The sequence below is a fragment of the Anopheles moucheti genome, chromosome 2, assembly GCF_943734755.1.
Source record: "Anopheles moucheti chromosome 2, idAnoMoucSN_F20_07, whole genome shotgun sequence".
Taxonomy (NCBI): Eukaryota; Metazoa; Arthropoda; class Insecta; order Diptera; family Culicidae; genus Anopheles; species Anopheles moucheti.
The window spans coordinates 69,379,514-69,403,054 of NC_069140.1; the positions used below are offsets into that span (position 1 = coordinate 69,379,514).

The 23,541-nt window shown below is 43.4% G+C and overlaps 9 protein-coding genes and 1 non-coding gene across 10 annotated transcripts; 6 read left to right on the top strand and 4 right to left on the bottom strand.

Annotated features, from left to right (window-relative positions):
• Positions 1-376: 376 nt before the first annotated feature.
• On the bottom strand, positions 377-448 carry Trnaa-cgc (transfer RNA alanine (anticodon CGC)). The gene has a single exon. It is a non-coding gene; the product is annotated as a tRNA-Ala (tRNA).
• Positions 449-620: 172 nt separating this feature from the next.
• LOC128310881 (uncharacterized) lies at positions 621-5,068 on the bottom strand. Its single transcript, XM_053047623.1, has 2 exons — positions 4,543-5,068; positions 621-4,480 (listed from the first exon to the last, which is right to left on the bottom strand). Exons 1-2 carry the CDS (start codon positions 5,066-5,068, stop codon positions 663-665), a joined length of 4,344 nt encoding a protein of 1,447 aa, XP_052903583.1. The 3' UTR covers positions 621-662.
• A 674-nt stretch (positions 5,069-5,742) lies between these two features.
• On the bottom strand, positions 5,743-7,753 carry LOC128309959 (protein LTV1 homolog). Its single transcript, XM_053046475.1, has 5 exons — positions 7,629-7,753; positions 7,358-7,537; positions 6,518-7,287; positions 6,190-6,447; positions 5,743-6,102 (listed from the first exon to the last, which is right to left on the bottom strand). The coding sequence occupies exons 1-5, from the start codon at positions 7,629-7,631 to the stop codon at positions 5,856-5,858; spliced, it is 1,458 nt and encodes a 485-aa protein (XP_052902435.1). The 5' UTR covers positions 7,632-7,753; the 3' UTR covers positions 5,743-5,855.
• LOC128309960 (protein PET100 homolog, mitochondrial) lies at positions 7,460-8,315 on the top strand. The gene is made up of 2 exons (XM_053046477.1): positions 7,460-7,872; positions 7,939-8,315. Exon 2 carries the CDS (start codon positions 7,954-7,956, stop codon positions 8,200-8,202), a length of 249 nt encoding a protein of 82 aa, XP_052902437.1. The 5' UTR covers positions 7,460-7,872; positions 7,939-7,953; the 3' UTR covers positions 8,203-8,315.
• Positions 8,316-8,605: 290 nt separating this feature from the next.
• LOC128297228 (testis-expressed protein 10 homolog) lies at positions 8,606-10,795 on the top strand. Its single transcript, XM_053032836.1, has 2 exons — positions 8,606-9,390; positions 9,462-10,795. Exons 1-2 carry the CDS (start codon positions 8,606-8,608, stop codon positions 10,723-10,725), a joined length of 2,049 nt encoding a protein of 682 aa, XP_052888796.1. The 3' UTR covers positions 10,726-10,795.
• A 151-nt stretch (positions 10,796-10,946) lies between these two features.
• On the top strand, positions 10,947-12,889 carry LOC128297435 (retinoblastoma-binding protein 5 homolog). Its single transcript, XM_053033070.1, has 5 exons — positions 10,947-11,045; positions 11,109-11,536; positions 11,605-11,786; positions 11,864-11,983; positions 12,055-12,889. Exons 1-5 carry the CDS (start codon positions 11,027-11,029, stop codon positions 12,794-12,796), a joined length of 1,491 nt encoding a protein of 496 aa, XP_052889030.1. The 5' UTR covers positions 10,947-11,026; the 3' UTR covers positions 12,797-12,889.
• Positions 12,890-12,977: 88 nt separating this feature from the next.
• On the bottom strand, positions 12,978-17,720 carry LOC128307893 (inositol polyphosphate 5-phosphatase OCRL). The gene is made up of 9 exons (XM_053045441.1): positions 17,395-17,720; positions 16,410-16,590; positions 15,815-16,316; positions 15,583-15,742; positions 15,320-15,498; positions 14,723-15,080; positions 13,907-14,660; positions 13,579-13,812; positions 12,978-13,494 (listed from the first exon to the last, which is right to left on the bottom strand). The coding sequence occupies exons 1-9, from the start codon at positions 17,470-17,472 to the stop codon at positions 13,322-13,324; spliced, it is 2,619 nt and encodes an 872-aa protein (XP_052901401.1). The 5' UTR covers positions 17,473-17,720; the 3' UTR covers positions 12,978-13,321.
• A 237-nt stretch (positions 17,721-17,957) lies between these two features.
• On the top strand, positions 17,958-19,235 carry LOC128298625 (mitochondrial genome maintenance exonuclease 1-like). Its single transcript, XM_053034399.1, has 3 exons — positions 17,958-17,966; positions 18,071-18,837; positions 18,900-19,235. Exons 1-3 carry the CDS (start codon positions 17,958-17,960, stop codon positions 19,195-19,197), a joined length of 1,074 nt encoding a protein of 357 aa, XP_052890359.1. The 3' UTR covers positions 19,198-19,235.
• A 155-nt stretch (positions 19,236-19,390) lies between these two features.
• On the top strand, positions 19,391-21,686 carry LOC128296903 (probable tyrosyl-DNA phosphodiesterase). Its single transcript, XM_053032428.1, has 5 exons — positions 19,391-19,467; positions 19,532-19,612; positions 19,679-20,738; positions 20,807-21,392; positions 21,476-21,686. The coding sequence occupies exons 1-5, from the start codon at positions 19,419-19,421 to the stop codon at positions 21,602-21,604; spliced, it is 1,905 nt and encodes a 634-aa protein (XP_052888388.1). The 5' UTR covers positions 19,391-19,418; the 3' UTR covers positions 21,605-21,686.
• A 385-nt stretch (positions 21,687-22,071) lies between these two features.
• On the top strand, positions 22,072-22,809 carry LOC128298636 (probable tyrosyl-DNA phosphodiesterase). Its single transcript, XM_053034409.1, has one exon. It carries the CDS (start codon positions 22,072-22,074, stop codon positions 22,807-22,809), a length of 738 nt encoding a protein of 245 aa, XP_052890369.1.
• The last annotated feature ends 732 nt before the right edge of the window (positions 22,810-23,541 follow it).

Here is a 23,541-nt window from a genome sequence, read left to right on the forward strand (position 1 = left end):
CACAAACATTGAAATGTATGAAAAAGGATGATATTTTCGACCTATTTTAGCTTTTAGTTAGATTTAGGTTTCTACGTTTCTACGAATCCACGAATAAGAGAAACTGCGTATCTCGGAGACTGTCTGTAGTACTAATTGCAAACTTTTCTGATAAAATGTAATGCTCTTCGTTACGAAACTGAATTTTATGGCTATTAAAACCATTTTTTGTTTAATTGGTTTATTTGGATATGGAAGTACTCTTTGCTTAACTATTATACTTGTACACTCACACTTTCTGTTTAATTCAAATTAAGTGCATTTGTAAAAAAATCCCATCGAAATCGTGCATCAAATAAAAAACCATCCGAAAAGTAACTATCCACGAAAAAATGTCTGGAGATGCCGGGGATTGAACCCGGGACTTCTCACATGCGAAGCGAGCGCTCTACCACTGAGCTACATCCCCGATGTAAGCGGAGGCTGTCTAGTATCGAAAGCGTGGCCAACGGGAAGAGTGGATCAGCAGATTAGAACAGGCATGTCAAACCTGTGTTGCGAAACACACAACAAAACCATATGTGTAAATTATCATCGTAAAATGATTTTTTTCATTTTATTTATTTCTCCAGTTTTGCCGTATTATCTCGTCAAACGATTAATTTTTGAATGTTTTATTTTTACTACTCTATTAACATTTCCGCCGTTTTGCCATCATCGTCCACTAAATCCGTTGGAAACTGAAGCTTCTTAACCAAATACTCAACCATTCGGGGACGTTTTTCCAGCGTAAACTTGTGCAGCAGAGTGGCATTACGATGATGTTCAAACCGATAATTAAACGCACTGTTCGGACTTGCTCCACATTGTATCAATTGTTCAACAACTGCTGTATGTTCGGCTTCCAGTGCAACTACCAGCGGAGTGCGTCCAAAATTGTCTTTCGCCTCAAAATTAACCTGTGCTGCGAGTAGAATTTTAGCTAGAGCGATTAAATTGTTTAACGCTGCAACGTGCAAACAGTTCATTCCGAGTAAATTCACAGAGTTACGATCGGCACCACGATCAAGCAGATATTGCGTCATGGTGGCATGATTCGAAATCACTGCAATCATTAAAGGAGTGCGCTGTAGAAAATCCTTCACTTCCAAGTTCTCTGGTTGACGATCGATTAGTAGCTTCAGGATGTCCATTTTACCTAGCAGACAGGCATGCAGCACGTGCTCTGATTGAACCGTCACACCGACAGTGTTTAGTAGGAAGTTGATCTGAGCTTCAGTTTGATCGGTATCGATCGCAATACTTAATGCAGATCGTTTATCCCTCGTTACCAAATTCACATCCAAGTTCGGGATCGATAGGAACAGCGCAAGGATACTCCTTTTCCCACTATGTACGGCAAAATGCCAGGGGCTGTGGTTGTTTTCATTTTGATACAAACCATTCGCACCACTCTGCAGCAGTAGCTGAGCTGCCTCTCGATGTCCGCCAGCACATGCAAGCATAAGTGGGGTGAAGCAGTATTCTTTGCTGTTCGAATCAATTAAGCTCGGTTGTTCAGGATGTTGTGCTTCGGCTGTAAGCATATACCGCAGGCAGTCAACTCTATTTAAACGGGCAGCTAAATGAAGTAGATCGCCTTTGCGAAGCTCATACCCAAACCGTTTATGAAGCATCACGAACAATTCGCAATCATTTGCTTCGATAGCCGCCCTGAGTGGATTGTTTTGATAGCCATCCGCCTGCATAGCTACGATACGTCCTATATCTACTGGAAATCGTTTCAGTAGTTCCTGTCTCTTTTGCATTGCTGCCGTGTGTATGACTTTTGGCTCGATCCATGGATCAGCGCCGTGATCTAGCAGTAGTTGGACAACCTCGTCCGCGTGATACACCACCGCGATCAGCAATGGGACATCGCCGAATAAGTTTTTCGATTTAAGTAATATGTTGTATCGATTCAGCACAATTTTTAATAGCTCCAGATCAGAACGTAGCACCGTCCAATGAAGCACTGTGTTCTTCGTATGATCTTGCAACTGAAGAAACCATTCCGATGGAAGCAAAAGTAGAAGTTCGCGTATGAATTCTGTTGAGTGTCGAGTGAAAATGGAAGACATTTCAGTGGCTATCAGCGTCTTCATTGCATTGTCGCTGAACCGTTTCCACAGCAAGCGTAAAACATCGATTAATCCGTATTTCAGTGCAAGATTACAGCAAAACACTTCAGGACTGTCGATCAATAGTTTTATCTTTTCAGTTAGATCTTCATCTTTAAAATATCGCATGAGCAGATAAAATAAGTTTGAACTGCTTGGTTCGTAATCGATAAGCTGCGAAATAAATCGGGAAGGATTCCCATCCAGCGCCATCGATACGATATCCTGATCGAGCATGGTACGTCTCATGAGAAGCACATCTACGCCGGAGTTTAATCGTTGTGCATCGTGGATTCGTTGCTCTAGACGATTTGTTTCAAAGTTTCTAACGATTTCAAACAAATCAGCCTGATCGATTGTCCACTCGGTTTGTTGGTCAAATATATCACGAAAATGCGCCGTTTTGTGCAATCCTATGAACTGTTGGCCCTTACATGGCGTTGTTGACTTAATCGCTGTGGTAACATACAATTTAAATCGATGTTCAACTAAATATCGTGCATTTTGCACGACAGTATTTTTGCAGGCAGTTAGCGTATCGTACGCTAGCATATCATGTGCCAAATAGTTCCGCAGATTTCGCCCTGTAATGACTGGGATGGGCAACGCCAGATCGACTACGTTATCACGGAATAGCGCCAAATTGCAGAGAATTTCTGATGCTTCCAACAGGCAATACTCTAGCGCTAGATGATCCGTGGTTGACGATAATGTGCCAGTGTTTCTGTCGCATTTGCTCAAAATAGCTTCCATGCTGTCCAGCAATTCGTCGAACTTTCGCTGCAACATGTGCTCGTCCGACTTCCGAAGCTCTTTTAGCTTCTCCAGCACCTCACGCGTGTTGATCCGTTGCGCACGTCGATCTTTCACGATCTCCTTCAACACGCGATATTTGTTATCCAACACAAACACATTCTGATAGTAGCTTTTGGCTAGACGACGATTCACAAGCTGCACATATTCGTCATCCTGTAATGGAAGACTTAATGCCTGCATCGTGTTGACCGTTGCATCCAATGCCACATCGACGCGTTGCTCGGTGCGACCTAGCAATGTGTCAAGCCCACCAAACTGTTCCTTTCCCAAACGGGTCCAAATGGCACTCCACATGTACTTACGCGTTTCATCCTTTTCGGCCATTTGCAAACGCGCTAGTAATTCCCGGGCATAAAACAAATCTGTTTTCTGTACCAACTTGTGTCGCTTGGAAAGCTCCGTGCGGGACAGTATGCAGTCTACTATTTGTCGCACACGATCAAACGCTGCCGTCGGTTGGTGGATGTAACTTTCAAGGAAAAAGAACTCATCGATTGTACGCCCGAGTGATGAGTTTTCTATGCGAATAACATCAATGCGGAGTTGTAAATCCTTCACGATGTACCGCAGATCGTTTCTCGTTGCTGGGTCAATAGGACCTGATGATTCTGAAGTGTCCAACATGTACTGTACAAGCATTTTTGCCTCCGTCAGTTGCTCAGGTAGGAAAGTTTCAATTAAAGTTCCTTTGAATTCCGTTCCAACGAAGGCAATGTAGCTACGAAGTGCCTCGATGGATCGGAAACTCTTCAGGTGGGCCAAATACCGTCGATAGATTAGTAGATTCTGCTGCGTCTGCGTGTATACGAACCACCGTCGAGCTTCGCGAAGGTTTGTCTCTATTTTCTGAAACACCATGCTAAGTTGGTCTGTGCTTTCCGCTTCTAGCTCCCATTTGGCGTGCGAATAACCGTGACTAAAGAATTGTCTCAAATCCTTCGTTCGCTCCGTCAGCGCTTCTGATGTGATCAGTTGAAGTACGCGATTTAGTTTGGCCGTAATGTTGGGCGATTCTCGTGTGCTTTTAATCATTTCTCCGATCACTTGCAGGGTGCGCTTTATCGCACGAATCCGGACCGCAGAAGGGACAGGTGGTTGCTTGTGAGGTGGATCATTGCATGGACCTTCCCGCATGCCGTCGATGTATGTTAATACCTTGCGAATTGAATAATGTTGCTTCATTATGAAGTATGTTTCATGCAATTCCTTGTACGTTTTTCTCGATCGCTTTCGATGGTCCCAATCGATCGTTTTTTCGTACAAGGATTTCAAAACCTGCTGCAATTGCAGTGGAACCTTTTCGAAACAAATATCCTCGTGGATGCCTTCCAATGTGGAGGGATTAAGTTTCTTTACATTCATCTGAATATAAGTGCCAATGCGTTTGGGAACGCCAGAGAGCTTCTTTTGGGCAGTGGGATTACACAACTGTCGAACATATTGTACGCAGCGTTCCAGGTTTATCGCCGGTTTCTTTTCATTCGTCATACCGTCTCGGACTGATTTCAAAAAACGAAAAAGGCGTTCTACAATGAAAAGAAAAACACAACTTAGTACGCTATTGCAACACTGCCAAGCAATTACCCGCCTTTGTCGATAGTAAATGCGTACACGTCGAATCCATTGACCGCTTTGCCTGTAACTAGCTTCAGGAACACGGCGATGCAGAACTGCAACTGCAGTAGGGGCAATTTGCGTAGATGCGTTTTAAGGAAAAACACATGGGCATAAATATGCCGCAAACGAAGCACCAGCAATTCATCAATATCCGTGTACGAATTCGGTTTATGGTGGGCTATGATAAGATCGATGCACTCCACCATATGTGCAATACGCTCCGCAACATCCGTACCCTTCGCGCATGAGCTATTGTCCGTGGTTTGATAAGCGTTTGCGCCATAGCTTTGATAGCTTGCCTTGACGAGTTCGTACTCGACGTAATGTACCATTTCTTCCGATAAGAAAATGTTGCGATGTTTCAGTTCGGCGTACGGCATAGATAGTTGCGAACGATTGTCCATATCGGCTGTTTCATCGGACAATAACAACTGCTTCAGCTGTTCCACATTTCCATCTAGAATAGCAGCTTGAATGGATGTGTATAAGGCATCCATTCTAAAGTAGAATCGTTTTATGCTTTCGCAACAGACGCTTCGCTATGTCAAACGACCGTTACAGGCCACACTTCAACCAAGACTGGATGGTATGTTGATACTTTCCAATAAAGCAGGGAACATGCTATCAGCTTTTTAGCTTGAGTTTGATTACGGTAGTGTAAGATATACATTGTGCGCAATACGTGAGCAATCTTTCGAGAGGTTTCTTCTTGTCGTTAGCTAACGATTTAGTGTTGTAATGGTTTAGTCTTCAGTGCCTGCAATTTCCACAAAAGATATCCGCCTTTGGTCGACTACATAATAGACAATGGAAAGAAAACAAATGATTGTTAAGGATAATAACTTAAGAATGCAATAAAATTGTTTACTTACCTTTTGTATTTTGAAACTTATGAACTAACATCGTGTAACGTTAGTTCAGTTGAATCGATTTCAACTGAAACCTTTTCACATGATGCATTGTTGTGCACTACAGTATCGAGCTGTGAACCACCGTTCGATCGTATTATTTTGATACGATCACTATGGTAGTTGGTTTGGCCAAAATAAAATCATTTCTCTGACGAGATTGTGATTAATTGCTTCAAAAACGCTAGCGATGGTGATACACATATGTTTACAGCAAAAGAAAACTAAATCAAAATTAACGCAAAAAATATATCAAAAAACATTGTTTACAGAATTATTTGATTTATATATAAGCAAATTACAGTTGAATACAAGTAACGTGGATGTCAAAGCTCACAAAAAAAACACCTTTACGGCAAATCTATGATCGTTCAACTCAAACGATCCTTTGTGCCGAATTTATGTGGCTGTTGATCTTGTTCTTCTCCTGAATTTGCTTTTCCTGCTTGAAAGCCAACGTGTTTGCCTTGCGTTCTATCCTGCGCTCGGCACGGTACTCCTTGAGTAATTTTTTGCGCTCACGCTTTTCTTCAGGCGTTTCGTCTTTAGGCCTGAGCGAAAGCACACTGAGAGTGGAAATAACGCTTCCGTCACAGAGTGATTTTGGGCCGACTGGTTTTTCACTGTAGAAAACAAAAAATAAAGTCATTGATACAAACAGTTTGTTTCGCTGAACTATTATGAAGACAAATAATAGAATTATTATTTACCTTTCACCCTGCTCAAGCTTGGCAATGGATTTCATCGTTAATTTACCTCCCTCTGCGCCGAGTACATTCTCGGGCAGACCCGTTTTGGGATTGATCAGAATTTTACGTGCCTTTCTAGGTTCCTGGATCAGTTTTGGGTGGTTGTATGCGTTGCTGTAGGTGGAAAGTATACTTTCACAGTCCCATTTTTTCACTTCGCTATCCTCTACCTCCATGTCAACCTCCTCTTCGGACTGTTCCGCTTCAATCTGTGAAAGCCTGTTGAAGGATGCACCAAAAGTTAGTTCCACTTTTGCACATATTACTATTTGCCCACTTTTCCACTCACCGCTTTCTGATCCATTGTTTCTCGAATTCTGCATCATATTTTAGGTCACGATCTCGCTTAAATTCAGCCGCACACCTCAACAGAACATCGTCGTTCGTTTCGACGTACCCTTCGATTTCTTCACAGTCCAATGCACCCACCTCCGGGTCGTCGTACTGTTCAAAGAACTTCTCAAAACGATCGTCTAGCAACGTTAGCTGCTCGTTACGCCGGATGACACTGCTAGACATAGAGTATTCTGTAAAACGTGATTTTGTTTCCTCCCGACCATAGCCATCTTCGAGCGGTCCCAAACCATCCCGTTCTTCATCCGAGTAATCATCATCCATATCTTCCGAGTCGAACTCATGTTCACCTTCATCGTCGAAATCATCTTCACCGCCACCCTCACCAGGCTGCATCGCTAGCTCCATGAAATTATCCTCCAGCTCATTATCGGGATTGTTGAAATCAAAGTCTTCATCCAGTGCTGCAACTACATCCGGATCCCAGTCCGGACGTGGACCGCGCGTCACTTCGACCGCTTTCTTCATGAGACCATCCTTTTCTTCAAACTCGGAGGCAAATACAGAACTGGGCAGCTTAATGCGGACATCGTCCTCTTCATGTGTATCCGGTTTAGTTGGTTGCTTGGTTTGTGGTTTTGCATTAACCGGTTCCCAGACAACCTCATTGCGATCCGGCTCCCTGAGATGTTGCAGGTAATCGTAATCGTCGTCGAAGAAGATGCCATACTTTGCTTGTTCTTTTTTACGTTTGGCAGCGTCGACCTAAAGACAGGTAGAACCCATTCACTGTTAAAAAATTCTCCAAGTGACATCATCAGGAGGCAGTACTTACTTTTCCTTCGACAACTGGTCGAGTGCCGTTGGCAATTAAGTTTGCGTACTTTGGCGGCACTCTCACCGGTACCAATACGTGCTGTGGAGCAGTCTCATCTACGTACAGTGGATCGTGTTGGCTTCGATTTACCAACCGGAAAGTGACCGCGGTCTTTTTATCAATGAACTTTTTCTTTCCCTGTAAGTATGGCCGTAAAGAACAGGGTGTAGGTTATGGTTGTTTTGTTAGCAAAACATGGTACACTGAATAACTAAATTACATTACTTACCATTGTTTATGAGAAATGTGTACACTTATTACCACCGATTTCCGTATCTGGTCAGAAAACAATGCAAAAAATCAAGTTTTCTATCGCGCAGAAAGAAAACTCGTGTGAACATGCCAGGTGCTTCGAGGCAAAAGAATAAAACGTCAAACTGTTCGACGAAAAGTCAGAGGCTCTGCAGTAAAAAAAAAATACAATAACATAAACACACACGAAGGAAGGTGCGTCTTGCGAAATTAATATTTATGTAAGTTTTCCTGTAGACATTGAATCGAAGAGTGGCTTTAGGTTGATCAAATCTTTCGATTTTCAGCACTGACTGTTCAAAATGGGAGGATGGGCGTTGGAAATTGGGAAAATGGCACTCTACATGACCTTCCCGGTGGCAATGTTCCACTGGTTCAATCAGCCGCAATATTTCGAGAAATGGGTAACCGATACTAGGCGGCAGCTGTATCCGCCGGAAAACCCTGAGCACCGTGCCGATATTGAAAAATGTATCCGTAAAGTACGAGAGCGCCATGATCAGGAACTGATGAAAGCGTTGGAGGAGATGGAGCAAAAGGAAAATAAGTAATCGGCGGAGATACATTCGCTCATCGCAATGTACATAATTTGTTTTTGTTTAGTGTAAAACCGAAGTTGGTAGGAAAATATATAAAATGCTCTGTTGCTGAACGTTTTTGAACGATAAAATGCGATATTTTCAATGGTTAAATGATACTGTTTAAACGTGAAAGTAAAAAAAAATCAAAGGAAATAGACAAAAATCGGAGGAAACATGTAAAGCTGAGTGGAAAACCTACCACAATCGCTTTACAATAGTCCAGTGAAAAATATATCATAATAGACTGTGGTAATAGTTTTGATCGATAATCGAGCTTTGGTTGTCAAAATGCACATGTGTTTTGTTTATATCGCTGTTGGAATCACGGGTGTTCGACGGTGCTTTTGCGTACTCTCAAAAAGTATTCTTTAAAATGGGAGGAAATTCGAGAAAATTTAAAAAAGCGGAAAAATCTAAAATTAAGCTGAAAGGAGCCAAACTCCCTAAAGGCACCAACATCACGAAAACCAACTTTAAGGTGCGTAAAATTGTCGTACCGGATCAGCTGAAGCAGCGGAATCTCACTGACGCAGCGGTGCTGTCTAGCAGAAACCTAAGCTTGAAGGATTGTCTTGCAAAGCTGAAACTCAACAATGTGTCTTCGAAAACCGAGGGTCTTCGTGGAGTGCGAGAAATCATCACGAAAATGCCTTCGGAACTACAAAGGATGCTCAGCTCTGTGGTGAAAGATGTCGCAAGTCTGTCCATTGATATAGAACCCGATGTGCGAAAGGATTCGTATAAAACGCTAGGATGCATATTGACTGCTTGTGGACCATCAATAATGGTACCGTTTTACGAGGTGCTGTTATCTTTTTTGCGCTGTAGCATGACACACATTCAGTCGCGAATCCAAGAAGATTCGCTCTTGCTACTCGACGTACTATTGCAGTACCTGCCGGAGTTGATTGTGGCAAATCGGGACAAAATTCTGCCCCAGTTTTTGGACATGATTTCAAAACTGCGAACGGAATCTAAACCGGGCCGTACTTTAACGATCAACCTGGATAAACAATCAACGAGTACGCGGTGGAGGGTAAAGGTACTTTCCCGGCTAACGGGTATACTGAAGATTCTTATTGATTGTAAAACGATCAAGGATACTGCGATGGAACCTGTTGACAAAATCCCTCGTCCAACTGAAGATGCCGATAATCCGTAAGAATATATCTATCGATTGCCGGTTTTTTTTACATCTGGCCTACATTTAATATCAATTCTGCCCTCAGGTTTGCTCCCAAAGTTTCAGATTATCAACCGAATAAGACGATGCAAATCAATTACATCTTCGATGAGACCAAAACCATGTTTCTACCAATACGAAAGCAGCATCTCTACACAATCTGCCCCAAGGACGTATTGTTCCGGAAATCTACCGTTACAGATAAAGACCTTTCGTTGGGCGACCGTATTGATGATGGGCGAAAGCTAAAAATGTACGTAGAAATGCTGATGCCGGTGTTGCTCGAATCCTGGCTAGAGGTTCGTCCAGCTGTTACTGGAACCGACATGCAGCAGGAACATGCACTAACGCAGGAAGCTGCTGCAACATTGGAACTGCTTATGGCTATTTTCATACAGCTTTGGGAGTTAATCGTTCAGTACAGCTCCGAGACAAATAACGACGATATGAAACGGTGGTTCCGTGAAGAGTACAGCTCCAAATTTTGTACCCACATTGTCGCTGGGTTTCCATATTATCAATCCGGCACGGAGGTAAAAAATCAAGGAAAGCGTTCCAAAACTATAGCTTCGATTTTACCCGAGAAAACGGTAGACGATCATTGCTATAGGCACAATTTCAACATTTGCTTTTTTTACTGTTGCCTTCACGACCAGTTCCGTGGAGGAAAGAAAAAATCCCAAACGTACGGAAAGATTGTGGAGTACGTGAAACGGTGCGTAGTGAACTGGAAGTTCCGTGGAGCCGAAGCCACAAACTTGCTGCTTCAGGTGCTTCGTTACATGCTGCTCGACACCGACTGCATGTCGGTAAATCAGGAAACCCGAGCACTGCTGCAAACATTGCTGGAGGTATACATAACGGCAAAACTTCCCCAGGACATTCGCAATCGCATTTTGGTGCTGTTTTGCGATATAATTGTGCAGAACGATTCGCTCTGGCGTCGATACGGCCAAGAGTTATTTACTCTGTGGCTGAAAATGTTGCCCAATTTGTTGTGCAAACCTACAATTGACCTAACGGTGCTGAAGGCGTTGCTTTGTTTGGGTCAGCGAGGCAATGTTCCGTTTCTGGAAGTGTTGGAGACGAATGTGAAACAAATTGTTGCGAATTTGGATACAATACGCGTAACGAATGAAGTGCAACCGGGCGAAGGATTTGTACTGATATGCAACTTACTGTTTTATATTCGTAAACGGAAATTGATTGAAGAACTGCTTGCCTGTGATGCGCAGGGTTTGAAAGAAATATCCCAAAGGGAGCGTCTTTGCAGCACATTAGCAATAAAGTTAGAAATGTTACAAAATTAATTATAGTAAACAGAAATTTGAAATGTACCAAAAAAAATGGAAAGGTATGGATCAATAAAGAAAATAAATAAAACAGTTATAAAAAGCATTTGATTTTAAAAATCGCTTCTCAAGAAACGCTTAAAATTTCATGTTCGTTAAAATCGATAAACTGGCAGCACTGACAAACGGCGCCAAGCGTTTGTTTACATCACTTAGCGTTTTTATATTGTTTTGTTCCGTCGCAAAGGAAGCGAAAAGCTAGATTCTTCGTGTTTCTGTGATCTCTGGATAAAACGTGCTCTATCCGCATGAAAAAGCGATGAATCTAGAATTGCTTGGTAGGGGACGTGGTGTTATCTAATGGACAATTGCTAATGGGATTGTCTCTGTTTATTCCACAGAATCGTTCGGCCAAAACTACCCGGAAGAATTCGATGGCTCGTTGGATTGCATCTCGCTGGCGGTAACGTGCGCTTTTAACAAGTATGGCACCTTGCTAGCTGTAGGTTGTAACGATGGACGCGTGGTGATATGGGACTTCCTAACGCGCGGCATCGCAAAGATCATTTCCGCCCATGTGCATCCGGTATGCAGTTTGTGTTGGTCGCGCAATGGCCACAAGCTACTGTCCGCATCGACCGACAACAACGTTTGCATCTGGGACGTGCTTAGCGGTGATTGCGAGCAAAAGTATCGATTTCCGTCGCCGATTCTGAAGGTTCAGTTCCATCCTCGGAACGATAACAAATTCTTGGTTTGTCCGATGCGCTACGCTGCGATTTTGGTTGATATCGGTGGTAAGCACGAGTGTTTACCGTTGGATAATGATGTAAGTCACGAGTGATGTGATGAGAAGCAGGTCTATCATAACATTATGCTTAATGTTTGCTATTGCAGGGTGATTTGAACATTGTTGCTGCATTCGATCGTCGTGGAGAACACATATACACAGGCAATGCGAAAGGAAAAATTCTTGTGCTGAATGCTAACACGCTGGAAATTGTCGCCAGTTTTAAGATCGTCTTGGGTAGCTCCAGCGTGACGGCCGTCAAGAGCATAGAATTTGCCCGAAGAGGAGAGTAAGTTGAAAAAAGGCGGTTTGTGGCGCGCCAACTAATGGAAAGTAATTGTAACGATATTTGCGTTTTGTTTGCAGAGCTTTTTTGGTGAATACTTCCGATCGTGTCATTCGCGTGTATGATTCCAAGGAAGTGGTTACGTGCGGGAAGGACGGCGAACCGGAACCGATACAGAAGCTACAAGATTTGGTGAACAAGTTCGTATCATCTGCGGTAACGCTTTTCGATTCTAGGGTGAGACATTAAACTGTTTCTCCTTCATGTACAGGACAACGTGGAAAAAGTGTTGTTTTTCGGGTGATGGTGAATACATTTGTGCAGGTAGTGCCCGCCAGCACGCCCTCTACGTGTGGGAGAAATCGATCGGAAATCTGGTAAAAATCCTGCATGGTACTAAGGGTGAACTGCTGCTTGACGTTGTCTGGCATCCAGTGCGGCCGATAATTGCCAGCATCAGCTCCGGACTGGTGTCTATTTGGGCTCAGAACCAGGTAGAAAACTGGTCCGCTTTTGCACCCGACTTTAAGGAGCTGGACGAAAACGTTGAGTACGAGGAGCGTGAATCCGAGTTTGACATTACCGACGAGGACAAGTCGGTCGATTTGGCGGCGGAATCGAAACAAGACGAAGAGGTTGAGGTGGACGTTGTTTCCGCGGAACCGATTGCCGCGTTCTGTAGCTCCGACGAGGAGTACGAGGATGAACACGCGCTACAGTTTCTACCGATGGCCCCGGAAGTGGAAGATCCAGAGGATGGTTGGGGTTCACAGGATAACGATACGCTTGGTGGTGGAGGCGGTGGATTCGGGGCTTCCGTGGGAGGACTCGGTGGTGGACCGGATTCGATGAAGGAAAACGAACCGTCGATGAAAAAGCGCAAAACGAGCCAGTACGATATTACGCTCGATAATGCACCTATCGACGATGTACATCCATTGTTGCAGAACAAAACGAACAAAGACAAACAGTCGACCACGAGCAAAAAAGCAGCCGGACGCCCTCGGAAATGAACCGTTCTTTATTCTATTACGTTACGATTGGTAAATCGTGGTCTAAGTGAAAACAACATGAAGTCTTATAAAAAACACACACACAAAATACGTGTAAGTAGTTTCATATTTCATCATTTCATTTTTTTCGCACTCTTCCTCCATAATACACGGGATTAATAACAAAAAAAAACACCACCATTCACAATACTCGCCGTATTACTTCAATTACTATGGCGACGACGGCGGGATAATTTCGTTATTAAATAGTCCTGAACTGCGCTTTTTGAATACAAAATTGTTCGCCTGGTGAAGGAGTATCAGTGTGAAGTGATATAAGATTGTTGTTTTAACAAATGGATCCATCAACAGTGTAATCACATAACATGGATCCATCAAGTGTAATCGCTACTATTGCTCTTAGTGTGTCGTATTGAACTTCCCCGTTTCCTCCTGTTCAGCTGGGCAATTATTTCTCCGATTCTTTTTTGAAGGCCCTACCGAAAGTTCACACATTAATGCTAAATATGCTTACACAGCACTACCCTAGTAGGTGCTCATTTCCTGACGGGCAAAATCTCGCACATTGTTTTTAAGTAGTGTCATCATAAACCGTCTTCGCTGATCTCGTTCATCTTCGGAATAGGCATAAATACTGTTGCTAAACTCCGGCTTTGCTGGCAACTGACTGCGAATCATTATCCGCCCAAATAAGCCCGCTAAAGAAAGGAAAAAAAAATCGCAACATATCATTAATATAATGATCTTCATTAATATCAAAAACCATTACTTATTCTCCTTACCGATCGTTTCGATCCGGAGCGATTTATTAACGTTCCATAAATCCTGTAAAAAAAGACAAATGTACAGAAAAAGAATTCGGTTTACCGACTTCAGCTTGGACCGCAGCAACTCCTTGCAGCGCTCAAAGTTGTCTGCCGCAATGATACACTCCCGTTCGCTGATGGTGACTACCGGTTCCGGCAGGGCTTCCAGCATCATTAAAACCGCTTCCGCTGTCGCGTGCGGTGTCCCGGCTAGAATCATAAATCTTCGTTAAGGATAACGCTTTGCCATAATAGTAGTGACCTTTGTACTCCCAAAAACAAAATGAACATTATAAAAGGATACGAAATTCATCCGTTGACCAACTGTCTAACCAGTCGCGAATTTCGAGCAGATTAGCCGCATCCGATTGGCCTAACTTTCTGTCTAGCGTAAATAATTGCGGTGTCTGCATCCCCATCTTGCGCAAATTATCCACCAGGCGCCAGATTTCGCGCGGAAAGCGAAGATTACTACCCCCGACATCATCCCCAACCAGATCGATAAGCTTTTCCTCGTGATCCAACGATACCAGCTCGTGAATTGCGTACATCGATACGGGTTTGTTCAGCTTCATCAGCGTATCGAGCGACACACCGAAGCAGCTCGGTTTGTACTCGCCGAATATGGTGATAAATATGTCCCGTCCATTCTCCACGTGCAGTACCAGTATGTCGAGCGGTATCTTAGAGCCGGCTTGGGCGTCCTTAAGCTTGCGCAGCATGCGTGATGCGGCCGGTGCATCTACCAGTATGTCGATGCGAATGCTTAAGCTGTTTCCGGTCAACAGTTCACCGTTGCTGTGGCTAATGCGAATGAAATCTTCACACACCTGACTATTCCGATCGTCCTTGCAGGCGAACCGGAAACGTACCGGCAGGTGGCAATTATTCGCAACCAGCAGCTCGCGCGAGTACTTTTCGTTGAACCGGATTAAACCAAAATCGAGATCCGTCTGTTCCACCGTAATCTGTGGTTGATTGTCATTTTCATATTTGTCGACAGTTTTCAGCACCTCTTCGCTTATTTTTTTAAGCTTCGCTTGATCCTTTGCTTGGGCCTGAAAGGGAACAATAAGAAATTAGGAGACAACATCCAAAACTTTCAGCGAATGTTACTCACCTCGACCTTAAAATCCGCAAACACCGGCTTGTGGTCACTTTTTCGCAACTGCATCACGCTATGGTAACGGAACAGCTCCATTCGTTGGCCCTTCCACAATATACGGTCGCACCAGGCGGGCGTACGACTTTTTTCGCTACTGTCCCACTCATCCGTACCGGGGTTATATTTATACGTTGGTGGAAATAGAATTTTACCCTCCTTGTAATCGCGGAAGATGCGGTTCCGACGCTTTTCCACGTACAGTTGATCGTGCTGGTAAAGCTGGTTGTAGTCACGATCCTTCCGGTTGACATACTCCTGAGACACTTCCGGGCCATCTAGACGGTAGTTTAAGTCACCGATCCAAAATATGTGACTAAAATGCAAAAAAAACGAAAGAACGAAGCGGTATCGAAGAAAACCCACGATTATAGAGCAATCGAATCAAAGATTAATTGTATCGCAATAGTGCCATACCAGTGATAAAAATTCTGTTTGTACAATCGTTTTGTATCAACAAAACGAACATGAGTTTTATCTACTTTTCCCCAATAGCCGTATTGATTGATAAGCAAACAGGCCGTCCCACTGGTCCTCTCACCATTTCATACTTACTGATGTTCGTCGATCGAACGCATTCGAAAACCATTGTCGAAGGACATGCGTCGTATGATGTCGTCATGATCGTCATTTCTTCGCTCCACTTCCTGCGTATGCGCGGCCAGGTGCGTATTAACGAAGCAAAAAAGGGCTTCGTTCAATTTGAAGCTCACTCCAACGCCACCTTTATTGCCCTAAAAAAAAGATTATCGATAATGTTGATTAGAGCTGATTCATGCAGTACATCGGTTTGCACAGGAAATGACATCTTTGTTTACCCATTTCAACGTGCCAGTACCGACGGCAGACGTGAGGCAATCGTTTATCTTCGGATAGATCGTACTTTTAACAGCCACGGTTAGCATCATGCCCACCAACCGTACCGAGGCGAGCTCGGTATAGACGGCTCCCTTATGCAGACCACTCATAACCTTATCGCTACGAATAGAGATGATGATGAAAATGTTAAAGGAAGGATGCGTTTTGTCAAGCGACCAAATTTTCACTTACACCCATGTTCGATCAACTTTTGTTTCATTCATCAGAATCTTTTCGGGAGTCCATTCGATCTCTTGGAAACCAACCGCATAGATATCGGGTGGACTGTCGGTCGTAGCGAGCCATTCTGGTAGTTCGATCGCTTCGGACGTTTGTCCGTTAACGTTCCAGGTGGCAGTATACACGTGGTAGGGTTCATACACGGTGTACTCATGCCGTCGTCGTTCGAGTTCCTCTCGAAACTTTGCATCGCGTGTTTTTGGCGCTTGGCTACCGTCCGCCACACTGCGATCGATGGCTAACAGCCCGGCACGTTCGTCCGCTGGCTTGTAGTAATGCAACCAATCGTATGCAGCCGGCGAATGTACCGGAACAGCTTTCAGGTTTTTGAGGCTGGTCAACAAATGTTCTTTTGCTGCGTTGATTTCATCGGTTGCGTGATAGTAGTAGGTGGTCGGTTGGCTTTCCGAGTACACGGTGAACTGATGGCTGGACACGGAACCGAAACCGGAATCTAGAAAAGCATGATAAAATGTAGCTAATTATCACGGGGCGGGAAAATAGGAACGTGAGAATGAAACGTGAAATTTGCGCCTAGCGTACTTGCCTGTATTGACGAAAAATGATTCATTTATAGGGAAAACAGCAACTATCGTCAGATCGGATATGCTTTCCGGGGGTTCGCGCGAAACCGAAAATGAAAACAAGGCCGCCGTTTCGCTGGAACTGACTGTTACGAGCAGCCTGTTTTGGAAGTTATTGCCGACGATTTGGTAAGCCGCCAGTATCTACAATCAAGCGTCGTTGTTTGATCTACTGGTGAAGGAAAATAAACTAATCCAGCTTCGGGCAAAAGGGTGCCATATGTTTTGACAAATATGCTTATGCTATCGTTACTCTTTTTTGCGTTTTTCTATGACCAGACCACCAGATGCCAAATGAATCGCACGCAATGTTTATATATGTTTGGGACGGCATATCGTGCGTCATCAAACTGAGAACCCATTTCGAAGCTGCCAACAGGTTTGAGTGTTCGAAATATTAAATCCAACCCAATCTCCAAGGTAGCAGAGCACGTATGTTATGTGATGGTTCAGTAAGTTACAGGCCCCTAAAACGCAAGAACCAACCCTGCTTTTGCGGTTGCCTAGATCGAACACAAATGAAAAACCGCAAATGCTTCGCTTTCGTTTTGCAGTTTTTTCTGATTTGCCACACAGTTAACTTTCCCTTAGCTAGGGTTCATTTGTCCCTCCCTCAAGAATTCTTATCGTTGCCAAAAAGTAAACAAACCATCAATGCGAATTGCATTCGGTTGGGTAGCGTAAAGCGAAATCGCAATCTTTCGGTAAGGCTGCTTGCAACGGAAGTATTTTTTTTTTTTTTATTAATGGCCAAAACACATTGCTTCATTCTACAAACAGCAAAAAGTATTTTGTATGGAACAGAGCATGCGTTTGTGCGGTAAAAACGATTTCGATTTCTTATCGTTAACAACTGTAAAAAAACAGCTAGTTATTATTCTTGGTCCAATGCGTTTGCAGATAGGAAGATTATTTAGATTTACATTTTGTTTTCACTGAAAAGGATACAGCCAGCACGGACTCTCCTTCCCGGAACTTTTGTGTCACCGTTCGGATAATAATCGAATCATGATTCGCACTGTTCATTTTCACATTCGTATAAGTATAATACGGGTCCACGGAAAAACTGAACACTGGTGCTGCAGGCTTATGTACGCCTTACCCTGTCTAAACAAAAAACCACAGCCAATTCAACACGTTATTCCACAAAAGGGCACTTCAGAAAGCTTATGGTTTGTATTACGCGTGGATAAAAACAACATTGTTGCTTAACATCGCAAACATTTAAGGGAAAGATAAGCGGGACAGTAATTTTCGTGGTTGATTCTACGGCTTCGTATTTTGTTGGAGTTGCGTGTTTTTTTATTTGCGCAACTTTGACACAAGATCGACGGTTTCCAGTGATGTGTTTATGATTACAAGTTTGATACTACGGTACAATTTAGCTTCGATTTTTTTAAAGCAATATAACTCAATTAAAATTAAAATTTATAATATGCGTCCTCTCGATTTGCATTGCGATATGAGTTTTGTTTTATCATGAAGAAATGTAAATAAAAATTTCTCATAAAATGTCACTGGTATGTCCTGTCCGGTCACTTGACCCACAGTTAGGTTTAATTGTTTACAGACAAACCATTTTCATGGTGGCTGCGATTTGTTTCGTAATTTTTTATCGCGAGAGAAAATGTTAATATTAAACTTTATCCGCAGCTTGAGTACGGCTACGAAAAGTGCAAACGTTAAATCGTCGAGAGCGGATGTTATCAAACGATTAAACTATGAAAACAAAGCGCTGTTTGGGGCGGTAGTAAAGCCGGCTAAAAAGAAACCCAAACCCATGCAAATAGATAAGGAAGCAAATGCAAATGCTCAGGCGCTTGAAACGGAATATTCATCCGAGATATACTGGCAAACCCGCAACGTGTCACGGGTAACCCCCAACTCAAATGCATTGGTTCAAAGTACTGGCATATCACCAGGGCTGGTGATTCCATTCACAGAGGCGGAACTACAACGCATCACTAAGTTCCCGATCGTTCCAAGTGCAAACGGAATCATTGATAAACAATGGATACTTCATGAGCAATACGAAAGTGAAGAGTACAAATCACCCTCGGTTAATCGGGTACTATCGGCAACTCTACCGGAGGCATCAAGACAGGCGCTGCTACGATGGAAAGCAACTAAAATTGCTGAGCTGGGCGAAGCAGGATTCCAACAGCTGCAAAAGGACATATTCACGCGTGGAAGTACATTGCATACTACGCTGGAGACATGGTTATCTGGATGTGATCCTTCAGATGAAATGATTGAGAAAACCGGCGTACTGTGGAAAAGTGTTCGTGGAGCGCTAGAGGAAGTTGAACGACCGGCGAAGATGATTGAGGAGAAGCTATATCATCCCTATCTGCACTATAACGGCGTAGTGGACTGCATTACCTCAATAAAGTAAGAACTGTGTACTGGTGTAGTGCGCCTGCTCTTTACTGACAGTAAACTCTCTTCCGCAGAGGCAAATGCCATATCATCGAATGGAAAACGTCGGACAATCCGAAGACTAGCGTAGGAGCCACCTACGATGCACCGATACAATTGTGTGCGTACATGGGTGCGCTGCAAGCAAACAGAGGCCTTTGTGATTCGCCCATACAACGTGGAGCGATATTTGTTGCATATACAAGCGGAAAACCTGCAAATGTTCACATTCTTGATGAGGATAAAATGCGGCTATATTGGCAGCTGTGGTTGCATCGCTTGCAAGAATATTGGACGCGTTATAGAGATGGCACTTTACCAGAACCGATTTGAAAAGAATGTGTAGCACATTATTTTAAGGTACCAATAAAAGTGCCTGTGTTTAAGTTTAATTATATATAAAGCTTTAATATTTTTACGGGTGGTTAGCAAATCAGCTGATTTTCAAAAAAAGGCGCCACCATCTGACATTTCGTTTTTGCCAAACGCATTTGGCAGCACTGCCGTACGTCAAGATTCGAAAACCGCTTTGTTGCTTGTATTTGCCTGTATGGATGTTGTGTTTTGTTATGGAAAATAGTAAAAGAAAAATGATTTCCAATGGTAAACCGAGTGCACCAATCAAATATATATATGTAAAAGCGTTTACACTTTGTATTCCCGACAGCACCGACGAAAGAATGCCAGTATGGAGGTGAATGCTATCGTGTGAATCCAGTCCATTTCCGTGAATATTCTCATCCACACAGTGAGCAATACTACCGGTCGATTGTGCAAACGCGATATCTAATACATTTCATATTAACTTTTGCAGTTGAAAAATTGCTTACCAAGGCCGTATCCTTCTCAATGGTTGAAATACCCGACGATGTGAAAGTACACAAAAGCGTGTTTGGAGAGCAGTTAAAAATTGTATCCAGCTTGTTTCCGCATCTCTCGTGCGATTCAATAAATCCAGAAAAGAAACTCAAAGTGGAACCGACCACTTCTACACAACCGCTTCCCACGACTTCATCTGCCTGCACCAGCAGTGTTACGAAGATGGATCCAAAACCTTCCAACCCCGGGAAAGATAATATGAATACGATTGAATCACTGTTTGCAGAACGTAGAGCAAAAATGCAGGCCACGCAAAGAGATAAACCGCCAGAAACAGTTGCTCCAGTCAAAAAAGACGGGCCATCTTCCAACACTACTACCGATACAGGAATATCATTGAAACAGGCAATACCACGTGACATAAATTCCTACTTTCCGGTGGTAGCTCCAAGGGGTCGGATGGCTGCCAAACTGGCTGCAGCCGCTCCGTATAACTTTTTCCTGACCACCATCACTGCATCCAAGCCCACACACACGGAACCACTTTCCATAACGTTCCAGGAGCTACTTGATTCTAGCTTAGGCGAGTTAGAATGTTCAGTGCAGATGAATTTTATGGTAGATATCGGTTGGTTGTTGGCACATTATTTTTTCGCTGGTTACGAAAATGTCCCTCTACTTGTACTGTACGGTGATGAAACACCCGAGTTGAGGATGGTTTCGCAGAAGAAGCCTAATGTTACTGCATTGAAAGTGGAGATTAAGACACCGTTCGGTGTCCATCACACCAAGATGGGCCTCTACGGATATCGTGACGGTTCGATGCGTGTCGTCATTTCGACTGCCAATCTGTACGAGGACGATTGGCACAATCGTACACAGGGGCTTTGGATTAGTCCAAGATTACCAGCCGTACCGGAGGGGTCTGACACAACGTACGGTGAAAGCAGAACCGATTTTCGCGCTAGTCTGCTGAATTATCTAGATGCGTACAAACTGCACCAGCTACAACCGTGGATGGAACGAATAAGAAAAACGGACTTTTCAGATGTAAAGTAAGTATAAGTTTCGATTCGTGTATAGTAAACGCGTTCCATGTTCTATGTTTTACATATGCTTTCAGAGTGTTTTTTATTGCTTCTGTTCCCGGTGGTCACACGAATACTCCGAAGGGTCCCTTATGGGGACATCCGCGTTTAGGCTTTGTGCTATCTCAGCATGCCGCACCAATTGATGATGCTTGCCCATTGGTTGCCCAAAGTTCAAGCATTGGCAGCCTCGGGCCTTCGCCCGAATCGTGGGTATTGGGAGAAATCATGGCAAGCTTCCGGAAAGACAGTGCTCCGGTAGGCATAAGACGGTTGCCTGGTTTTCGGATGATTTATCCCAGTTACTCTAACGTGCGCCAAAGCCATGACGGTTTGCTCGGTGGAGGTTGCCTACCGTACGTAAGGAATACACATGTGAAGCAAGAATGGCTGAAGGATTATTTGCACCAGTGGTGTAGTCGAACCCGGAATCGGAACAAAGCGATGCCGCACATAAAGACTTACTGCCGTTGGTCCCATCGAGGATTGTATTGGTTTTTGCTTACTTCAGCGAATCTGTCTAAAGCGGCCTGGGGTGTTTACAATAAGACGGGCCGCTTCGAAAAACCGCTGCGGATTAATAGCTATGAGGCGGGCGTATTGTTCCTACCGAAGATGTTGGTAAGTTGTGTCAGTGGTTTAATTTACGTTTTCAAGTCTTGACATTGATACGTTCTTTGTATGGGTAATTTGCATAATTTCAGTTGGACGAAAATTTTTTCCCCATGGATTCAAACAAAAAACATCCACCGTTTCCGATGCCTTATGATATCCCAATCATTCCATATGCTCCAGAAGACACTCCCTTTTTCATGGACTATTTGCAACAATAGAATATCTGCTAAAAATTCTAAAGTAATTGAGAATCTGAGTTTTGTGCTTAAAGTATGTTCTTGCAATGTTTGTCTAAAATGCTACTTCAATATAAATAGTTCTTGTTAAAAAATATCCGGGATTCGTACTTAATTTAAATTACCGAATACCGAAATTATCGAATACTGAGGGATAAAACGTGAATGATTGGAAAAGAAAAAAATACAAATGCATCGTGGTGTGGTGTTAACGTTTCGTTATCTAAGTGAAAGATTCTTATCAAACTCTTAATGTGTTATAACAATCGATAACATTCTTTTGAGATTACCAGTACTTCACAGGTTTCAAGGTGTGTCTGTTATTCAGTTCATACCGTGTTTGTAATGTACTCAAAATTTTAACTGTTTTGGTCCAGTTTTTACGGAGCTTGTAAATTTGCGTGTAGTAACCTATTCATTCCTTAAACAATAACTAACTACTTACAACGATGGAAAGCACGCAAGAAAACGAACTATCAATTGGTGTCGCTGAGTTAGATGTCTCATCTAACGTTGAAATTTGCTCTAGTGTTTCAAAGGAAGATGAATCCGAAGACTTTTTCTTCGTCGTAGCGCCGCGGGGTCGGATGGCTGACAAACTGGCTGCAGCTGCCCCGTATAACTTTTTCCTAACCACCATAACCGATTCTCAACCTACGCATACGGAACCACTCTCCATCACCTTCCAAGAACTGCTTGATCCGAGTCTGGGGGAGCTGGAATGTTCGCTGCAGATGAACTACTTGGTCGATATCGATTGGCTGTTAAAACATTACTCCTTGGCAGGTTACCAGAATGTCCCTCTACTTGTACTGCATGGTGATGAAACACCCGAGTTGAGTACGGTTTCACAAGAGAAGCCTAATGTTACTGCATTGAAAGTGGAGATTAAGACACCGTTCGGTGTCCATCACACCAAGATGGGCCTCTACGGATATCGTGACGGTTCGATGCGTGTCGTCATTTCGACCGCCAATCTGTACGAGAACGATTGGTACAATCGTATACAAGGGCTTTGGATTAGTCCAAGATTACCCGCCGTACCGGAGGGGTCAGACACAACGTACGGTGAAAGCAGAACCGAGTTCCGTACAAGCCTGCTGAATTATCTAGATGCGTACAAACTGCACCAGCTACAACCGTGGATGGAACGAATAAGAAAAACGGACTTTTCGGACGTAAAGTAAGTTCCCCTTACTCTTTTAGAATGTGATAGTTGAAGTAGAAATGTTTCTCCTTGCAGAGTTTTTCTTGTTGCATCGGTTCCATGTGGTGAACATTACATTCCCCAGGGTCCCTTATGGGGATATCCACGAATGGGCTACCTTCTTTCACAACACGCAACTCCGATAGATAAATCATTTCCGCTAATAGCACAAAGCTCAGCGCTTGGCTGTTTCGGAAGATCGCCGAAATCATGGATCCAACGAAATATTTTGACCAATTTTTCCAAGGACAGTGCACACAGGAACGTTCGTCTGTTGCCGGGCTTTCGTATTATCTTTCCCACCTATGCAAACGTATGCAATAGTCACGATGGCTTGGAGGGTGGTAGTTGCTTGAGATATTCGGAAGAAGAGCACGATAGGCAGAAATGGATAAAAAACTATCTGTACCAGTGGCTTAGTCAAGCACGGCATCGGAATAAGGCGGTCCCGCATATTAAAACTTACTGTCGTTGGTCGCACGAGGGTGTACAGTGGTTTCTGCTCACATCGGCCAACTTTTCTAAATCAGCTTGGGGTACAGATCGATATGGCGATCTTTTGAATATAAATAATTACGAGGCAGGTGTACTGTTCCTTCCCAAGATTTTGGTAAGACGAGAAGTAGACGACATTATGATGTGCTTGATGAAAACAGAATTTAGAATAATTAAAATTTAATATTTCAGTTGAACGAAGACTTCTTACCGTTGC

Excerpts from the sequence above, each read along its gene's own strand:
- LOC128310881 (XM_053047623.1), bottom strand. The coding sequence starts at position 5,068 with ATGGATGCCTTATACACATCCATTCAAGCTGCTATTCTAGATGGAAAT. Across the intron at positions 4,481-4,542 it reads CGCATTTACTATCGACAAAG|AACGCCTTTTTCGTTTTTTG; the intron begins GCGGGTAATTGC and ends TTTTCATTGTAG.
- LOC128309959 (XM_053046475.1), bottom strand. Across the intron at positions 7,288-7,357 it reads GACCAGTTGTCGAAGGAAAA|GTCGACGCTGCCAAACGTAA; the intron begins GTAAGTACTGCC and ends ACCTGTCTTTAG. Across the intron at positions 6,103-6,189 it reads AAGCTTGAGCAGGGTGAAAG|TGAAAAACCAGTCGGCCCAA; the intron begins GTAAATAATAAT and ends TGTTTTCTACAG.
- LOC128309960 (XM_053046477.1), top strand. The coding sequence starts at position 7,954 with ATGGGAGGATGGGCGTTGGAAATTGGGAAAATGGCACTCTACATGACC.
- LOC128297228 (XM_053032836.1), top strand. The coding sequence starts at position 8,606 with ATGGGAGGAAATTCGAGAAAATTTAAAAAAGCGGAAAAATCTAAAATT. Across the intron at positions 9,391-9,461 it reads ACTGAAGATGCCGATAATCC|GTTTGCTCCCAAAGTTTCAG; the intron begins GTAAGAATATAT and ends TTCTGCCCTCAG.
- LOC128297435 (XM_053033070.1), top strand. Across the intron at positions 11,787-11,863 it reads GAATTTGCCCGAAGAGGAGA|AGCTTTTTTGGTGAATACTT; the intron begins GTAAGTTGAAAA and ends TTTTGTTTGCAG. Across the intron at positions 11,984-12,054 it reads CTACAAGATTTGGTGAACAA|GACAACGTGGAAAAAGTGTT; the intron begins GTTCGTATCATC and ends CTTCATGTACAG.
- LOC128307893 (XM_053045441.1), bottom strand. The coding sequence starts at position 17,472 with ATGAACAGTGCGAATCATGATTCGATTATTATCCGAACGGTGACACAA. Across the intron at positions 15,499-15,582 it reads GTACTGGCACGTTGAAATGG|GGCAATAAAGGTGGCGTTGG; the intron begins GTAAACAAAGAT and ends TCTTTTTTTTAG. Across the intron at positions 15,081-15,319 it reads CGTTCGATCGACGAACATCA|TCACATATTTTGGATCGGTG; the intron begins GTAAGTATGAAA and ends TTTGCATTTTAG.
- LOC128298625 (XM_053034399.1), top strand. Across the intron at positions 18,838-18,899 it reads GACTGCATTACCTCAATAAA|AGGCAAATGCCATATCATCG; the intron begins GTAAGAACTGTG and ends TCTCTTCCGCAG.
- LOC128296903 (XM_053032428.1), top strand. The coding sequence starts at position 19,419 with ATGTTGTGTTTTGTTATGGAAAATAGTAAAAGAAAAATGATTTCCAAT. Across the intron at positions 19,468-19,531 it reads AAGAAAAATGATTTCCAATG|CACCGACGAAAGAATGCCAG; the intron begins GTAAACCGAGTG and ends TATTCCCGACAG. Across the intron at positions 19,613-19,678 it reads TGAATATTCTCATCCACACA|TTGAAAAATTGCTTACCAAG; the intron begins GTGAGCAATACT and ends TAACTTTTGCAG.
- LOC128298636 (XM_053034409.1), top strand. The coding sequence starts at position 22,072 with ATGGAAAGCACGCAAGAAAACGAACTATCAATTGGTGTCGCTGAGTTA.